A 19,501-nucleotide genomic window follows, 5' to 3' on the forward strand; every position below is an offset into this window, starting at 1 on the left:
GGGAAGAAGGCTCTGTAGCAGGGTTGCCATCAGGCAGAACGTCAAAGTGGGAGATCCGAGGTGCCATGAAGGGGGTTGGGCTCCTGGAAAAGGGTGTGGCTTAGTAAGATTGGGGCAGGGCTTGGGTAGGTGAGGATAAGGTGGTCCCGAGGGAGTGACCAGGTGATAAGTCAAAAACACCCAGGATTCCTTGCGGCTGTAACTGTGGGACAGTGTGTATAGTAAGGCAAGATGGTGCTGGAGGTTTCCTGGAATTGTTTGTTAACATAGAAATAAAGGGTCCACATGAGCTGTAAGGATAATATTGCTCTCACCTCGATCCCTTCTTTGTCTCTATTGCCCATTCCCTGTGTTCTCTCCCTCCCCAGTCCCTCGTTCTCCCTCCAGTTAATCCCTCCCCCCCCAGACACACACAGATTGTGACGTTGGGTTATGCAATGTCTGACCTACTAACACACATAGACAGAGAGAGAAAGAGAGAGAGAGAGAAGAGGGGAGAGAGAGGGGAGTGGTGCTGGAGTAGAAGCTACAGAGAGGAGGAGGAGGAGGAGGAGGAGGAAGAGGAGAGCGGCAGGGATAAACAAAGTACAGGACACACAGACAAAGAACAGAGAGGAGAATGTACTGACAGGTAGGTACAACCAGCACCCGCTCATTAACTGTGGGTGTGGGACACTCGCATTTATCACATATGACATAATTATATGTCTGAGCCTTGGTATTTATACTGTATGTCCTCTGACTCTCATTCATATGTATTTATATCTATATTTATCTGTAGGATTAGATCCTGAATGCATTAATAATACTAATCTCTAGCCACTCTATCTGCTCTCTCCAACCCCGTCACTCACTATATATCCCTCTACCTGGGTATATGCTTATCATTCAGACCCTGCAGAGCTTACACTCTAATATACAAAGGGACACAGACACAATACAGGGATAGGGAACAATTGGGGGGAAAGGAATCCTGTCCTGCAGAGCTTACACTCTAATATACAGAGGGACACAGATACAATACAGGGAGATGGAACCATTGGGGGAAAGGAATCCTGTCCTGCAGAGCTTTCACTCTAATATACAGAGGGACACAGATACAATACAGGGAGAGGGAACTCAGGTACAATACAGGAAGAATGGAATACAGGTCTACATAGCTTACACTCTAATATACAGAGGACACAGATACAATATAGCAAGAAGGGAATCCTGTCCTGCATAGCTTATACTCTAATATACAGAGGGACACAGATATAATACAGGGAGAGGGAACCATTGGGGGAAAGGAATCCTGTCCTGCAAAGCTTACACTCTAATATACAGAGGGACACAGATACAATACAGGCAGAGGGAACCATTGGAAAAAGTGAATCCTGTCTTGACGAGCTTACACTCTAATATACAGATGGACACATATACAATACAGGAAGAGGGAACCATTAGGAAAAGGGAATCATGCCCTGCAGAGCTTACACTCTAATATACAAATGGACAAAGATACAATACAGGGAGAAGGAACCATTGGGAAAAGGGAATCCTTCCCTGCAGAGTTTACACTCTAATATACAGTGGAACACATATACAATGCAGGGAGAGGGAACCATTAGGAAGAGGGAATCCTGCCCTGCAGAGCTTACACTCTAATATACAGACGACACAGATAACTTATTGGACATGCAGGGTACATGGTAGGTGTGAAAGGAACATGTGAGTTGATTTCCCCAAATTATTACTGTAGCCGAAACTTCCTGATGAAGTAACTTAAAGGGGAAGACATTCACGTGTAAATAAGATACACGTGCTAATGAATTCTTCCTCATCCTCATTCCCCTTTCACTAATTCTCATGGCAAATAAGTCACATCGGCCGCATTATTCAGATTGCCCAATAACCATTGCTGTGTTATTATTATTATTATTATTATTAACACATGGTAGGATAAATTCTGTGCCAATACTCCTATCCTGTTTATTGAGGAAATTCATTGGTATGGTTGTATCCACCCATTGGCAAATGCCATAAAGCTCTGCCATATAGTATGTATCACTAAAACACATGTATGTGCCATATACCATGTATCACTAAAACACATGTATGTGCCATATACCATGTATCACTAAAACACATGTATGTGCCATATACCATGTATCACTGAAACACATGTATGTGCCATATAGCATGTATCACTGAAACACATGTATGTGCCATATACCATGTATCACTGAAACACATGTATGTGCCATATAGCATGTATCACTGAAGCACATGTATGTGTCATATAGCATGTATCACTGAAACACATGTATGTGCCATATAGCATGTATCACTGAAGCACATGTATGTGCCATATAGCATGTATCACTGAAGCACATGTATGGAAGCTGGGCATTTGTCAGGGCACAACACGCTCTATGCCCCTGCTGTAACCCCTCAGTGGCTGCTAACTGTCATTTATTCTTACACCCCCAGCCAGAAACTGAATCTCTAACAATGAATATTATTCCCAATGAATCAGGACACTGGGTCTGCAATAGGGTATAGAATAAAATGGGTCTCTGGCAGATAATATGAGCCCAGTGCATTAGGGTGCTCGGTCTCTGGCAGATAATTAGGGTGCTAGATCTCTGGCAGATAATATGAGCCCAGTGCATCAGGGTGCTATGTCTCTGGCAGATAATATGAGCCCAGTGAATTAGGGTGCTGGGTCTCTGGCAGATAATATGAGCCCACTGCATTAGGGTGCTAGGTCTCTGGCCGATAATACGAGCCCAGCACATTAGGGTGCTAGGTCTCTGGCAGATAATATGAGCCCAGTGCATTAGGGTGCTAGGTCTCTGGCAGATAATTTGAGCCCAGTGCATTAGGGTGCTAGGTCTCTGGCAGGGAATATGAGCCCAGTGCATTAGGGTTCTAGGTCCCTGGCAGATAGTATGAGCCCAGTGCATTAGGGTGCTAGGTCTCTGGCAGATAATATGAGCCCAGTGCATTAGGGTGCTAGGTCTCTGTCAGATAATATGAGCCCAGTGCATTAGGGTGCTAGGTCTCTGGCAGATAATATGAACCCAGTGCATTAGGGTTCTAGGTCCCTGGCAGATAATATGAGCCCAGTGCATTAGGGTGCTAGGTCTCTGGCAGATAATATGAGTCCAGTGCATTAGGGTGCTAGGTCTCTGGCAGATAATATGAGCCCAGTGCATTAGGGTGCTAGGTCTCTGGCAGGGAATAATTTCCCGGGGGTAACAGGGCACTGGGTCTTTGGCAGGATGCCCGCAGGTCTGTTTACCAAACGCTGACCTACTTTCTGAGCCACTCGCAGGCAGCTCACGTGTCTGGGAGAAGAGGCACGTGGATTCATGGAGAGGGGGGAGGAGAGGGCAGGGTGTGTGCTCACATAGTAACACACTGACACACATAAATATATTTACATAGAGCCATGGGCAGGTAATATATATACCCGGGTAAGAGAGGGGCAAGTGGTTACACAACCTGTCTTCTACAGAGTCAAATTTCTTTATATTCTACCTGTGTAGTAAAGGTTGAATGTGCATCCTACATACAGATCCTGTCACCTAGAATATATCATCTCATTTCTGATTGGCTGTTACTCTTCTGTAGGGACCCCAATCACTCTAGTACCAGAGCTATATATTATAATATTAAAGAGGAATTATAACATTATCTCTGCATGCCAAGTTAACTTTTATTATGTTATAGAATGGATCGTTCAATTGGCCTTCATTGTTTTTTTTTTATTGTTTTTAAATTCTTTGCCTTTTACTCCTGACTCTTTCCAGTTTTCAAATGGGGGTCACTGACCCCGTCTAAAAAACAAATGTATTGTTATTGCTACTTTTTATTATCTTTCTATTCAGGCCGTCTCCTATTCATATTCAAATCAAAGCTAATTTTGGACCCTAGCAACCAGATAGCTTAAATTGCAAACTGCGGAGCTGCCGAATAAAAAGCTAAATAAATCAAAAAAACCACAAATAATAAAAAATGAAAAATAATTGCAAATTGTCTCAGAACATCACTCTCTACATCCTACTTAAAGTGAACAAACTAAAGTGAACAACCCCTTTCAAGCTGAAAAAAAGCAAAAACATTGCATTTTCTATGAATTTGTTTTGCAACGGGGCTCTGTGTTGGAAATCCCGACCTGTATACTGATAGATATAGATGGAGCTATAGACAGTGGGAGGGGGATTGAGGTCTTTTTCTACACGTGACGGATTACACTCATGTAACAGCGCAAGAGATTACCAAACTAATTAGTGCAATTTGCATCTAAAATAAACCAGGTCAATCGTGAGATGGCTGAGCGCCAGGGTGACATTATGTAAGAGGGCGGAGGAGCAGAGCTGGACCTATTTCCAGAGCTGAATTGTGTTTTTTTTCTCTCTCTCTGTGTAGGTGTGTCTCAGCGTGAGAGTAAAACTTGCTGGAGTCGGAGCCAGGAGCTCAGAACCTGAAAGGAGAGAGAAAGAGAGACAGCACTTGGCTTCACCTGGGAGACACTTGGAAAGCTAAAAGCTAAAAGCTGGTGCTCTATCTACAGACATATCTACTAAACAGAACTAAAGACTTCTCTATCCAGAGGTATCTTTATATGATGCTCACACCATCCGGTGGGCCCCAGCAAGTGAGTCCAACTTCTACCTGCTCTCACAAGGGGCTGTGCTGCACCTGAATCTTCTTCTCCAAAACATCTCAAGTCAACCTCTGAGGCTACAGGACATGATGGAGTCTCCACTTCTTGCTTATCCACAGAGTGATGAGGAGCAGAGGGAAAGGACAAGGCTCTGCTCAAGCTCCAGTGGAGGTCGCCGTAAAAGGGCGTTTATCTCAGACGAAAAGAAAGATGCCAGTTACTGGGAAAAAAGGAGGAAAAACAACGAGGCGGCCAAAAAGTCCCGTGAGAAGAGACGCTTCCAGGACATAGTGCTGGAGGGAAAGGTGCAGGCCCTGGATGAGGAGAATGGCAGGCTCCGAAGTGAGCTGCTTCAGCTCAAGTTACGCTTTGGACTTATATCTGCAACCTCCTTTTTGGAGACAGGGCAAGGGCTTGGGGGCCGTGCAAGTTTGGACAATGGGGCTTTGCCATGCGATGGAGGGAATGGAGCCTACTCCTCCTCATACCTAGGCATGAATTCTGACTTTTCTGAAGCAGAGAGTGGAGGGGGTGCAGCAATGGGTGGTTACTCTCCTCGTGGTTCCATCTCTGACCTCTCCGATCATTCCTCAAGGGGCAGCCCAGGGCCGAGCACTTATGGTGATGAAAGGTCCACAGATACCGAGTTTGCCCTGCTGTGCCCTTCAGAGAACCCCAGTGCAGCCATACTAGCAGCACAACGAGGTGGGGTGATCCTCTACAGGGTAGGAGGTCTCCATGTGGATCCCCATCGAAGACAAAAGCAGGATTCTGAACTTCCAAGCTTTGCCATGTTAACCTCCAATGACGATAAATACAGCCCCCCACAAATACGCCCCTCTATATTTGCACACACAGACTCTTCTCACATGCGGCATCTGCTGAAGGCAGGAGACGGCATCACAGAGGGACTGGATTCTCCTAAGTCTTTTGCATCTGAATATCAGAGTGAGGAGAGTGGCAGTGAGGAGGGAGTCATTGGATATTGCCCCCCAGAATGCCCAACTCTTCACGATTTATCACCTGGAGTCAAACTGCCTCACAAGCTGAGACTTAAGTGCAGGCCTCATGGACAAGAGGCATAGGGGGCAGAGAGAGAGGCCTTCCACCGGAAGCTTTTGCTGTATAGAGACATAATGCCAAACATATAAGCCAAAGAGACTTCCATGCTGTCACATGAACTAAAGAGACATAACCCACCACTGTGACTATGTGACACACCAGTTGGTACCATGTGCCGGGTAAGGGGCAGAGGAGGAAGAAAAGGGAGAGCAAAATTGTTACTGTAAATAACTTATGTAAATAGTAAAATAAAATATCATGGAAATATCCAACGCTCAGTTTTATTTTCTTATGGAGCAACTATATGGTACAATATGGGTTATATATAAAGAGAAATTATAAGGGAGTGCTGTATGGCACAAAGCATGTTATTAGGGGGTGCTGTATGGTACAATAAGAGTTGTTAGAAGAGGGGTTATAAGGGGGTGCCGTGTGTTGCACATAAAGAGAAATTATAAGGGGGTGCTGTATGGTACTATAGGAGGGGTTATAAGGGGGTGCCGTGTGTTGCACATAAAGAGAAATTATAAGGGGGTGCTGTATGGTACAATAGGAGGGGTTATAAGGTATTGAGGGTTGCACATAAATAGTAATTATAAGAGGGTGTTGTATGGCACAAAACATGTGTTATAGGGGGTGCTATATGGTACAATAAGAGTTGTTAGAAGAGGGTGCTGTATGATACAATAGGAGGAGCTATAAGGGGGTACTGTGTTGCGCATAAAGAGAAATTGTAAGGGGGTGCTGTATGGTACAATAAGAGGGGTTATAAGGGATTGCTGTGTTACACATAAATAGTAATTATAAGGGGGTGCTGTATGGCACAACACATGTGCTATATGGTATAATAAGAGTTGTTAGAAGAGGGTGCTGTATGGTAAATTAGAAGCAGTTAATGGGGGGTAACAGTAGCAGGAGTTATAAGGAGATTTAGTTGTTATATAAAGTATTATTAGGATTTTGAGAGAGTGTTCCAGGTTATAGTCTACACAAAGAAATCTCAAATATATAAAACTCTTACACTGTCCGTGTCTCTCCCAGTCTGATTCCACCACCAAAATCTTAGTAGGTCAAGTACAACTGGGTCAGATTCCTGCCGGCCTGGCACTGTGCCTGTACATAATCCTACTGCCGGCAACGCCCACATGTCTATTTGGGTTACAGTCGGGCAAATCAAACTGGCAGTTGTCAGAAAGCACAAGTGGGATTCGAATAAACGGCAGAGTGAACTGTAGTGATTCAGTGGTAGACAGGTTAGATGAGATAGTGGGCAAAGAAAGGGAAAATGGGGGAGGAGATTTGGCTAGGGATACTGTTAAGGATAGGGAGGACCACATGTCATATGTTCAATATGGTGCCAGTATTAAATGTATGTTTACAAATGCAAGAAGTCTGACTGGCAAAATGGGAGAGCTGGAGCTGCTGGTGATGGAAGGAAAATATGATGTGATTGGTGTGGCCGAAACATGGCTGAATGAGTCGCATGACTGGGCAGTAAATATCAGTGGCTATACTTTGTTTCGGAGGGACAGAGGCAATAGAAAAGGAGGAGGGGTATGTCTGTATGTTAGGCAGGATTTAAAAGCTCATATAAAGGAGGAGGTTGTGTTTGAAAATGAGGGGCCAGAAGTCGTATGGGTGGAGTTCTTCACCAATTGTAAAGAATCCAGCAAATTAATTGTAGGAGTATGCTATAGACCCCCTAATGTAAGTGAGGAGGAAGAGACAAAGCTCCTAATGCAAATAGAAAAGGCTGCTAGTTTAGGTAAAGTAATGATAATGGGGGATTTTAATTGCCCAGATATTGACTGGAGCAACGGTACTGCTAGATCAGTTAATGGGAACAAGTTTATAAACTTATTGCACGACAATTTTTTAGCACAGGTTGTTGAGGAGCCTACCAGAAAAAATGCTATTCTTGATTTAGTGATCTCTAATGACCCAGAACTTATAGCAAATGTGCAAGTCATTGAACCCCTGGGTAATAGTGACCATAATGTTATATCCTTTAATGTCTGGTGCAAAAAACAAAAATATACTGGGGCAACAAAAACCATGAATTTTGCCAAAGCTAATTTTAGTGCCTTGAGGGCTGCCCTACAGAGCATTGATTGGGGCATTAGGTTTTCAGCTAAAAACACAGAACAGAAATGGTTGTCCTTTAAAATGATATTAAATCATTACTGTTCTCAATTTATTCCCTTAAGGACTAAACGTAGAAGCTCTAAGAATCATCCTGTGTGGCTTAATACAGAGGTAAAGATGTTAATGGGAAAGAAGAGAAAGGCATTTAAAAACTACAAATCTGTAGGGACAGAAACTGCATTTAATGAATATAAACACTGTAAAAAATGTTGTAAATCAGCAATCCGGAAGGCTAAGAAAAGAAATGAAGAGTTAATTGCGGTGGAGGTGAAAACTAACCCTAAAAAGTTTTTTAAATATATTAATAGTAAAAAGATGCAGGTTGAGAGTGTTGCTCCATTAAATAATGGTACCAGTATGGTTGTAACAGATACAGATAAGGCAAATGTGTTAAATCAGTTCTTTTCTTCAGTGTATACAATAGAGGAGTCTGGGTTCACAGGCTCACTTAATAACTGCACGAATGGTTCAGCTCAATCTAGTCAGTGGCTGACTCAGGATATGATTCAAAAAGCTTTAATACAAATTAATGTAAACAAGGCTCCAGGGCCTGATGGCATACACCCCGGGTTCTAAGAGAGCTTAGTTCAGTTTTAGACCAGCCCTTATTTCTGATTTTCTCAGATTCACTGTCATCTGGTATGGTGCCTATGGATTGGAGAAAAGATGATGTTATTCCAATATTTAAAAAGGGATTACGATCTCAGCCTGGCAATTATAGGCCAGTAAGCTTGACATCTGTGGTGGGCAAATTATTTGAAGGCTTGTTAAGGGATCACATTCAAAATTTTGTCCTAATGAATGGCATTATGAGCAGCAATCAGCATGGCTTTATGAAGGATAGGTCATGTCAGACGAATTTGATTGCTTTTTATGATGAGGTAAGTAAGATTCTGGATAGTGGGGGGGCAGTAGATGTGATCTATTTGGATTTTGCCAAAGCGTTTGATACCGTGCCCCACAAACGACTGCTTTCTAAACTAAGGTCTGTTGGGCTTAATGAAGTCGTTTGCACATGGATAGGAAACTGGCTACAGGATCGGGTACAGAGGGTGGTTGTTAATGGGACATTCTCTACTTGGAGTAAGGTTCTTAGTGGGGTCCCCCAGGGCTCAGTATTGGGTCCACTTTTATTTAACTTGTTCATTAATGACTTAGGGGAGGGTGTTGTAAGTAATGTATCAGTGTTTGCAGATGACACAAAATTATCCAGCCCAATTCATTCCATCCAGGATGTGGCACTTGCAACATGATCTTGACAAACTGGTAATCTGGGCAGCTAAGTGGCAAATGAGATTCAATGTTGATAAATGTAAAGTCATGCACCTGGGATGTAAAAATATCCAAGCCACTTATACCCTTAATGGGACTGCACTAGGCAAATCTATTATGGAAAAGGACCTTGGAGTCCTTGTAGATGATAAACTTGTCTGTAGCAAGCAATGCCAGTCAGCAGCATCAAGGGCAAATAAGGTCTTGAGCTGTATTAAAAGGGGCATAGAGTCACGGGAGGAGGGGGTCATTCTTCCACTGTATAGAGCACTGGTAAGGCCCCATCTAGAATATGCCGTACAGTTTTGGTCTCCAGTGCTCAAACAGGACATTATTGTATTAGAGAGGGTACAGAAAAGGGCAACTAAGCTGGTAAAAGGTATTGAAAATCTTAGCTATGAGGAAAGACTGGCCAAATTGGGGATGTTCACGCTGGAGAAGAGGCGCTTAAGGGGTGATATGATAACTATGTATAAATATATAAGGGGATCATATAATAATCTCTCTAATGCTTTATTTACCAGTAGGTCTTTCCAGCTGACACGAGGTCACCCATTCCGATTAGAAGAAAAGAGGTTCCGCCTAAATATTCGGAAGGGGTTTTTTACAGTGAGAGCTGTGAAGATGTGGAATTCTCTCCCTGAATCAGTTGTACTGGCTGATACATTAGATAGCTTTAAGAAGGGGTTGGATGGCTTTTTAGCAAGTAAGGGAATACAGGGTTATGGGAAATAGCTCATAGTACAAGTTGATCCAGGGACTGGTCCCATTGCCATTTTGGAGTCAGGAAGGAATTTTTCCCCCTCTAAGGCAAATTGGAGAGGCTTCAGATGGGTTTTTTTTGCCTTCCTCTGGATCAACTGGCAGATAGGTAGTTAATAAAAAAAAAAAAAAAAAGGTTGAACTCGATGGACATGTGTCTTTTTTCAACCTTACTTACTATGTTACTATGTTACTATGTTACTATGTGATGCTGGAAATACTTATTGACTGGTTCCATATAGGTATGTTATAGAGGGACAGGGATAAAAAAAACATGGAAAGAGAGCTTACACTCTAATATACAGATACAATACAGAGAGACTGAACCATTGGGAGAAGGGAATCCTGCCCTACAGAGCTTACACTCTAATATGCAGAGGGACACAGATACAATACAGGAAGTAGGAACCATTGGGAGAAGGGAATCCTGCCCTGCAGAGCTTACACTCTAATATAGAGAGGGACACAGATACAAAACAGGGTGAGGGAACCATTTGAAGAAGGGAATCCTGTTGTGCAGAGCTTACACTCTAATATACAGAGGGACACAGATACAATACAGGGAGAGGGAACCATTGGCAGAAGGGAATCCTGCCCTGCAGAGATTATTATTATTAATAACAACAAGTATTTTTAGAGCGCCAGCATATTTCGCAGAGTTTACACTCTAATATACAGGGGGACACAGATACAATACAGGGAGAGGGAACCATTGGGAGAAGGGAGTCCTGCCCTGCAGAGCTTACACTCTAATATACAGGGGGACACAGATACAATACAGGAGAAGGAACCATTGGGAGAAGGGAATTCTGCCCTTCAAAGCTTACAATCTAATATACAGAGGGACACAGATACAATACAGAAGAGGGAACCATTGGGAGAAGGGAATTCTGCCCTGCAAAGCTTACACTCTAATATACAGAGGGACACAGATACAATACAGGGAGGGGGAACCATTGGGAGAAGGGAGTCCTGCCCTGCAGAGCTTACACTCTAATATACAGAGGGACACAGATACAATACAGGGAGAGGGAACCATTGGCAGAAGGGAATCCTGCCCTGCAGAGATTATTATGATTATTATTATTATTATTATTAATAACTTATTTTAGGATCGCCAGCATATTTCGCAGAGTTTACACTCTAATATACAGAGGGACATAGATACAATACAGGGAGAGGGAACCACTGGGAAAAGGGAATCATGTCCTGCAGAGATTATTATTATTATTAACATGTATTTTTAGAGCACCAGCATATTTCACAGAGCTTACACTCTAAAATACAGGGGGACACTATACATTGTCAGTACCCAGTAGAATTACACACATAACATTCAGACTGTTCATATAAGGAACTGGGAAGACATTGTTGCTATTATAAGCAGAAGGAGCTGAGGGGCGCTGAGAATATGGGAGAATATGAGAGAAAGGAGGAAAAGGCAGTTGGTTCAGTCCGGCCCTGAATGAATGGTTCAGTTATTCCCCCCGGATCATTAACAGGATATTAATAAACTCTTCTTTCTCGCTCTGTGACGGAGAAGGATAAAGTGACACACACGTGAATCCGTCTCTCATGAGCCGAGGCACCTTGACACCTACTTACTGACTGACCTGCTTCTTATATAGAGGGGAGGGGGACAGATTGAGGCTGAGGGAGGGGAACAAGAAGAGACATGGGGGGGGAGCGAGACAGAGGGATGAGTCTGGGGGAAGGTTTTTTATATCAGGAATCTCAAGCAATTCATTGGAAACTACAATTCCCAGAATACATGGCTGCAATTTGCATTGTGTGATAGTGTATAGTAAGGCAAGAATAAGACAGTGTGTGCAGAGTGTAACTGTGGGATAGTGTGTAGTAAGGCAAGAGTAAGACAGTGTGTACAGAGTGTAACTGTGGGATAGAGTATAGTAAGGCAAGAGTGATACAGTGTGTGCAGAGTGTAACTGTGGGATAGTGTGTAGTAAAGCAAGAGTTAGACAGTGTGTACAGAGTGTAACTGTGGGATAGAGTATAGTAAGGCAAGAGTGAGACAGTGTGTGCAGAGTGTAACTGTGGGACAGTGTGTAGTAAGGCAAGAAAAACACAATGTGGCAAATTCACTAAGATGCGAAGTTGCGCCAGGCGCAACTTCGCCGCACTTCGCCGCACTTCGCCAGGCGTAGTTTCGCCAGGGCTCCGCAAATTCACTAAAATCCGAAGTTGCGCACAGGGGTAGCGTAAGGTTGCAAAGTTGCGCTAGCGTTGATTCGCTATATAAAGCGAAGTTACGCTAGCGAAGGCTAATTTGCATACGGCGCGAAATTCAAATTTCAATGGAGGAACACGTATCTGCACTACAAATGCCTAGAAAATCTTCAAATCAGCCAATAAAGTAAGGCAAGCGTTAGACAGTGTGTGAAGAGTGTAACTGTGGGATAGAGTATAGTAAGGCAAGAGTGAGACAGTGTGTGCAGAGTGTAACTGTGGGATAGTGTATAGTAAGGCAAGAGTGAGACAGTGTGTGCAGAGTGTAACTGTGGGATAGTGTGTAGTAAGGCAAGAGTGAGAGTGTGTACAGAGTGTAATTGTGGGATAGAGTGTAGTAAGGCAAGAGTGAGACAGTGGGGCTCATTTATCAACACTGGGCAAATTTGCCAATGGGAAGTAACCCATGGCAACCAATCAAATTGCTGCATTCACTGTTTTACTTGCAGCTGGCTTTAAAAAGCTAAAACTGATAGGTTGCTATAGGTAACTGCCCATGGGCTAATTTGCACAGTGTTGAGAAATAGACCCCTAGTGTGTGCAGACTGTGACTGTGGGATAGAGTGTAGTAAGGCAGGTTTGAGAGAGTATGTGCAATGTGTAACTGTGGGGTAGTGTGTAGTAAGGCAATTATATGATACAACTATTTAACCTCCAGCTTTCACCTGCTGCTGTGCTACATTTCTCAGCATCTCGGAGGGATGCCGGGAGTGGATGTTCAATGACAGCACCTTGAAGTAAAAAAACTCCTTGCCCCGGGCCCTGCTACCATTATAAATTGCCTGAGATCAGTTGATCAGTTCATTGGAGCAGTTACACAACTCCCGGCTCAGTATCAGCAGCACGAGACCTACGTGTCACCTGCCCAGGTACAACATGAACCCCCAGAGTTCAGGAGCTGAACCCAGACAATGGCACACTGGGTGTAGGTGGAGCGTCTCTCATTCTAGTGCACGTATGCCCCATAGGAACACATGCTCACTGTGACCTGTTATCATCCCTTATATGTGACGTTTAGCAATTTCTCACAACATAAAAGGAACTGAAGTATTTCCCAGGCTGGTGTACAGGACAAGATGTATGGCAGCCCTAGGGCAAATAAAACAACCACCTTCATTGCTCCATTACCTCTCTTTCTATTCACTGTTGCCAGTGCCAAACTGCCCCATTATCCCCTCATCACCTAATAATCTTACCTTACTACAGTGCTGCCTGCCATTGTCTTACTATACACACTACCTCTTACTTCCATTACTTCCTGACATTATATTGTCTTGCACTTTTCACTATTCCCCAGTTCCCATGGCATCATCTTGCCTAACACACTCGCTTATAGACTCATGTACGGGTCATAATACAACATATGTGACCAACCATGATGCCCTGTGTGGCCCCACAAACGTTCTACAGCTGGAACCTTCCTCTGAAGAAACTCCTTGTCTGGTTCTCTATGTCATAGAAGCTCCTATGGGATAGCAGGTATAGTAGGGAGAGATGGTGCCTATAGTATAAGTGGATAATAGTCTCTGGGAAAGGAGTGTCACTGTGGGATAGCAGGTATAGTAGGGAGAGATGGTGTCTATAGTAACAGTATGATAATAGTCTCTGGGAAGGGAGTGTGACTGTGGGATAGCAGGTATAGTAGGGAGAGATGGTGCCTATAGTAACAGTGGATAATAGTCTCTGGGAAGGGAGTGTGACTGTGGGATAGCAGGTATAGTAGGGAGAGATGGTGCCTATAGTAACAGTGGGATAATAGTCTCTGGGAAGGGAGTGTGACTGTGGGATAGCAGGTATAGTAGGGAGAGATGGTGTCTATAGTAACAGTATGATAATAGTCTCTGGGAAGGGAGTGTGACTGTGGGATAGTAGGTATAGTAGGGAGAGATGGTGCCTATAGTATAAGTGGATAATAGTCTCTGGGAAGGGAGTGTGACTGTGGGATAGCAGGTATAGTAGGAAGAGATGGTGCCTATAGTAACAGTGGATACTAGTCTCTGGGAAGGGAGTGTGACTGTGGGATAGCAGGTATAGTAGGGAGAGATGGTGCCTATAGTAACAGTGGATAATAGTCTCTGGGAAGGGAGTGGTGACTGTGGGATAGCAGGTATAGTAGGGAGAGATGGTGTCTATAGTAACAGTGGGATAATAGTCTCTGGGAAGGGAGTGTGACTGTGGGATAGCAGGTATAGTAGGGAGAGATGGTGCCTATAGTAACAGTGGGATAATAGTCTCTGGGAAGGGAGTGTGACTGTGGGATAGCAGGTATAGTAGGGAGAGATGGTGTCTATAGTAACAGTATGATAGTCTCTGGGAAGGGAATGTGACTGTGGGATAGCAGGTATAGTAGGGAGAGATGGTGCCTATAGTATAAGTGGATAATAGTCTCTGGGAAGGGAGTGTGACTGTGGGATAGCAGGTATAGTAGGGAGAGATGGTGTCTATAGTAACAGTGGGATAATAGTCTCTGGGAAGGGAGTGTGACTGTGGGATAGCAGGTATAGTAGGGAGAGATGGTGCCTATAGTATAAGTGGATAATAGTCTCTGGGAAGGGAGTGTGACTGTGGGATAGCAGGTATAGTAGGGAGAGATGGTGCCTATACTATAAGTGGATAATAGTCTCTGGGAAGGGAGTGTGACTGTGGGATAGCAGGTATAGTAGGGAGAGATGGTGCCTATAGTAACAGTGGGATTATAGTCTCTGGGAAGGGAGTGTGACTGTGGGATAGCAGGTATAGTAGGGAGAGATGGTGCCTATAGTAACAGTGGATAATAGTCTCTGGGAAGGGAGTGTGACTGTGGGATAGCAGGTATAGTAGGGAGAGATGGTGCCTATAGTAACAGTGGATAATAGTCTCTGGGAAGGGAGTGTGACTGTGGGATAGCAGGTATAGTAGGGAGAGATGGTGTCTATAGTATCAGTGGGATAATATTCTCTGGGAAGGGAGTGTGACTGTGGGATAGCAGGTATAGTAGGGAGAGATGGTGCCTATAGTAACAGTGGGATAATAGTCTCTGGGAAGGGAGTGTGACTGTGGGATAGCAGGTATAGTAGGAAGAGATGGTGTCTATAGTAACAGTGGATAATAGTCTCTGGGAAGGGAGTGTGACTGTGGGATAGCAGGTATAGTAGGGAGAGATGGTGCCTATAGTAACAGTGGATAATAGTCTCTGGGAAGGGAGTGTGACTGTGGAATAGCAGGTATAGTAGGGAGAGATGGTGCCTATAGTAACAGTGGGATAATAGTCTCTGGGAAGGGAGTGTGGCTGTGTATATATGTGGCTGTGTAAAATATGTGAATTCTGCTGTTCTAAAGTCACTATTTAATGGGCTGATGGGGGCTGTTTGGGCCTCTGTGTACTTAAAATGCCAGGGCCTTTTTTGAATACCAGTTAGGGTTGACACTTTAAAGAAAATTTAACGGCCAGTGGTGGGGGCGGGAACTAAATCGGTGGACCGTGATGCAAAAAGAGGTGGAGCCACTGGGGTCATGCCACTTCGCGAGAGGGACAGAAGACGAAGAAAAGGTACGTTTCCACCAGAGGGCCAAGGGCTTTTGTTAAGGGGATTACAAATTACCGGCAGCTACATTGCCGGTAAATTTGTAATACCGGCCCCAGCCCTGGCAGGTGTTTTAGTAAAATACTGGCCGGGTGGCAACCCTAATCCCAGTCCGGGTCTGCCCACAACCTTCAGTCTTTGATAAGTGCAACTCCCAACACTCTCTGACAGGGCTTCCAGGGATTGCAGCATATTTGTGGCTCAAATAAAGCTGAAGAAAGATCCATACGTTGGACATTCCTTCAATAATGGGGACAAGCAAAGTCTGTTTTGGCTGTATAGGTGGCCGCACCTGTACAACAAGCAACTATAGTAAAATATTCCCCAAATTCACCCCTTTCCTCTACAATCTGCATGCGGATACAATGTAGGTTTTAGTGAAGGGATTCTAGGTGGAAAAGCAAATAAACTGGGTGTGCAGGGAGTAACGCAAGAGGGAGGGGCAAGGATATATATCCGTGCCCTACTTATTTTTAATAAGCTCCACCAGTAACTATTATAATTCCATAAGAAGAAAGAGGCGCAGCCCAGTCGCACCATGAAATTAGCTCTAAGTATAAACTGTTATGCAACAGACCTGCATTCGCCAGCACCTCAGAATAACTCCCGCCGTGAGATAACAAACTGTTCTAAGGACATTCCTGCGCCTGATTCCAAGATGGCACCGAGCAAAACAAAATGGCTTGGCAGAAGCAATCAGTGACTCATCTGTGACCTGTAACATTTTCTGGCGGCGCCTCGTCTGTTCCTGGACAGTAAATATACACTCCAAACACCACATTATTTACTAAAAAAAACAAAAAGCAAACACAGCTTCAGAAATGTGTAATGCGACCTGCAATTACAGCGGGAGAGGGATCAGAATTAGCAGCTCTGACAGACTGGAGTCTTTTCACATCAGATGTGGCAGAATTAGGCCCCAGCATTCCATGGAAACACAGGGAGACAGGAAGTGCAGCATGTTGTATCCCAGAATGCAATGCAGGTTTAAGAGGAGGCAGCCATTTTCTACAAGTTCCCATTGTCACAAAGTAAATATAAGTGATATGGCCCAGAATGCACTGCACACAGAGCCCAAAGAGGGGAATCCATTTCAAAGATTCCGGCCCAGAATGCACTGCGTACAGATTAAGGAGGGCACATGATACACTCTTTGTGTCTTCTTAACTGGATTTTCTCACATAGGACCAACCCAAAAACACACACTGTGTCAAGAGCAGACTTACATGAATTTTTATGATACAAATAGGCACAGTTATGCGGTTTATCACTTCTAAGAAGTTGCCTCCTCCCCTCAGTGAATCTTTGAGGCGTGGGAAGCCATTTTGTTGTACCCACTAAGGGTAAGGCCAGACGAGGAGATTCGGGGAGATTTTGTTGCCTGGCGACTTATCGCCACGTCTTTTGCGCGACTATCTCCCCGAACTGCCTCAGCGTTTTTTCCCCATAGGCTAGAATGAAAAGTCGCCTGCGCTAATGCACATGCGTCGATGAGTTTTCAATAGTCGCCCAAAGTTGCCTCACTGAGGCAACTTTGGGCGACTATTGAAAACGCATCGCCTCGTGTGCATTAGCGCAGGCGATTTTGCGCTGCAGCCTATGGGGAAAAGACGCTGAGGCAGTTCGGGGAGATAGTCGCGCAAAAGACGTGGCGATAAGTCAAAACAAAAATCATGTTATTAGAGTCTCACTTTAATACCTGCCATGTTTGTCAGACTGACTGATATTATGAGTTGTTACTGAAGGTTTCTCTCAGGCACACGTGAGTAAGCGTCTCGTGCACGGCGGAGCTGTGACACCTAGTAACACCCTGACCTGATTATTACAAGAGGAACAAGTGGTAGAACAGGGCCCACGGGCAGGGAACAGGGTGGAGGGAGGGAGCCAGAAGAAATGAGGAGGAGGGAGGGAAAGAGGAGGATGAGTAAGAGGAGAGACAGAAAAGAATGGCAGGAAAGCGAGTCGCAGGCACAGACTGTTCTAGAGGCTGGAACATGAGGCTGCCCATAAATAAATATGTGTACAGTACATTCCATATTGCCTAACTGCTGGATATTATTCTGGGTCAGTATTAAAGTAGGCCAAACATGGAAGGAATGTTACAGTTGCCACTAATGAACTACAACTCCCATCGTTATACAAACAGCAGCAGCAGGATGCCCATGGGATTCCTGGAGTTGTGCTTCAGCAACAGCTGGAGGGTCTTCAGATTGAACACCACACCCCCACTTGCACTCACAGCCCCCTCTTCCCTTAATATTGCTGAATTCAACAGCACCCCCATATTAATGTGAATATAGAAAGAAACAATTCCAAAATAATTCTAGAATGGAAGAGGCGAGTGTGTAATATAATCTGCTGCGTGCTCAGCTACCCCATACGTAATAATAGGCACTAGGAGCAGTGACCTATAGCAACCAAGAAGATGCTTCCTTCTGATTGGCTGCTATAGAAGATTAGACCTGTTGCAAACTTTGCACCTTTTGTTACATTGCCCAACTAGTGGTTTATTTATTTATTTTCTTTTAGTTTTACCAAAAGCTTCAACAACACAAAATGAGTTTTAAAAGGGGAAGGCGACCCCTTGGAAAATGTTATTCCAAGCAACTTTCCAATATACATTTATTACTCAAATTCAGTTTGGTTGTTCACCTTTGAATTAACTTTTATTCTGATGTAGAGAGTGATATTCTGAGACAATTTGTAATTGATTTTCATTTTTTTTTTTATTTAGCATTTTATTCAGCAGCTCTCCAGTTTTCAGTTTCAGCAATCCAGTTGCTAGGGTCCAAATTACCCTAGCAACCATGAATTGATTTGAATAAGAGACTGGAATATGAATAGGAGAGGCCTGAATAGAAAGATGACTAATAAAAATTAGCAACAGCATTAAATGTGTAGCCTTATAGAGCATTTGTTTTTTTTAGATAGGGTCAGTGACCCCCATTTCAAAGCTGGAAAGGGTCAGAAGTATTGAAAAACTATAAAAAACTATAAAAAAAATAAATAATGAAAACCAGTTGAAAAGTTGCTTAGAATTGACTAGTCTATAACATACTAAAAGTTAACTTAAAGATATTTGTATATGTAGTTTATTCTAAAAGCAGTATCTGTCTGCCCCATGCAACGACATAACTATGGGGGGGGGGGGTGCAATTGCAGCCCCACATTGTGTACAAAACAGCCTTATACGTAGGGAGGATGGCAGGTGTAGTGGGGGCCTGGTGCAGATTTTGCACTCAGGCCAATGGGGCTGTAGTTACGTTACTGATCCCGTGTATTCGCTGCACTGCTTGTCATGACTACATTCACCATTAAAACAAAGTGCCACAGCTTTGCAGAGCAAGAATATGGAAATCAGCACCTTTTAGACATGGAAGTAGTAATTTTGTTTTGCACAAGGTCATTGTTTTGGTGACTGTGTAAGCCATCACGGTACATTTCCTTTTTCATCCTTCCATAACGTTCTTAGCCTTTTGTTTTCTGGCTGTTTTGTTATATAAATATCTACAGCTTTTCCTCATTGCATTGACTGGGGCTCTCCCTAAAGTGACTGGTTCATCCAGGGGACTATCTAAAGAAAGTCCCACCACAAAGCATGACCTGATTATTTATATTTATGCGGTTGTTGTTGGAGGGTAGCAGGTACCAGCCACTGACTGGCAGAGCAAACATGAAAGTGTAGAGTTGCCAATATGTATATATATTATATATATGTTATACATATATCCACCACACATATCCATAAAGTTCAACTTTATTGCCTAAATAAAACGTACCAAACTGCTGATAGATA

General features: G+C 43.7%; 1 protein-coding gene across 1 annotated transcript; it reads left to right on the top strand.

Moving 5' to 3' along the window:
* The first annotated feature begins 539 nt into the window (after nt 1-539).
* On the top strand, nt 540-6,007 carry LOC108711708 (nuclear factor interleukin-3-regulated protein). Its single transcript, XM_018253687.2, has 2 exons — nt 540-631; nt 4,417-6,007. The coding sequence occupies exon 2, from the start codon at nt 4,741-4,743 to the stop codon at nt 5,737-5,739; it is 999 nt and encodes a 332-aa protein (XP_018109176.1). The 5' UTR covers nt 540-631; nt 4,417-4,740; the 3' UTR covers nt 5,740-6,007.
* The last annotated feature ends 13,494 nt before the right edge of the window (nt 6,008-19,501 follow it).

Source organism: Xenopus laevis, chromosome 3L (assembly GCF_017654675.1).
Source record: "Xenopus laevis strain J_2021 chromosome 3L, Xenopus_laevis_v10.1, whole genome shotgun sequence".
Taxonomy (NCBI): Eukaryota; Metazoa; Chordata; class Amphibia; order Anura; family Pipidae; genus Xenopus; species Xenopus laevis.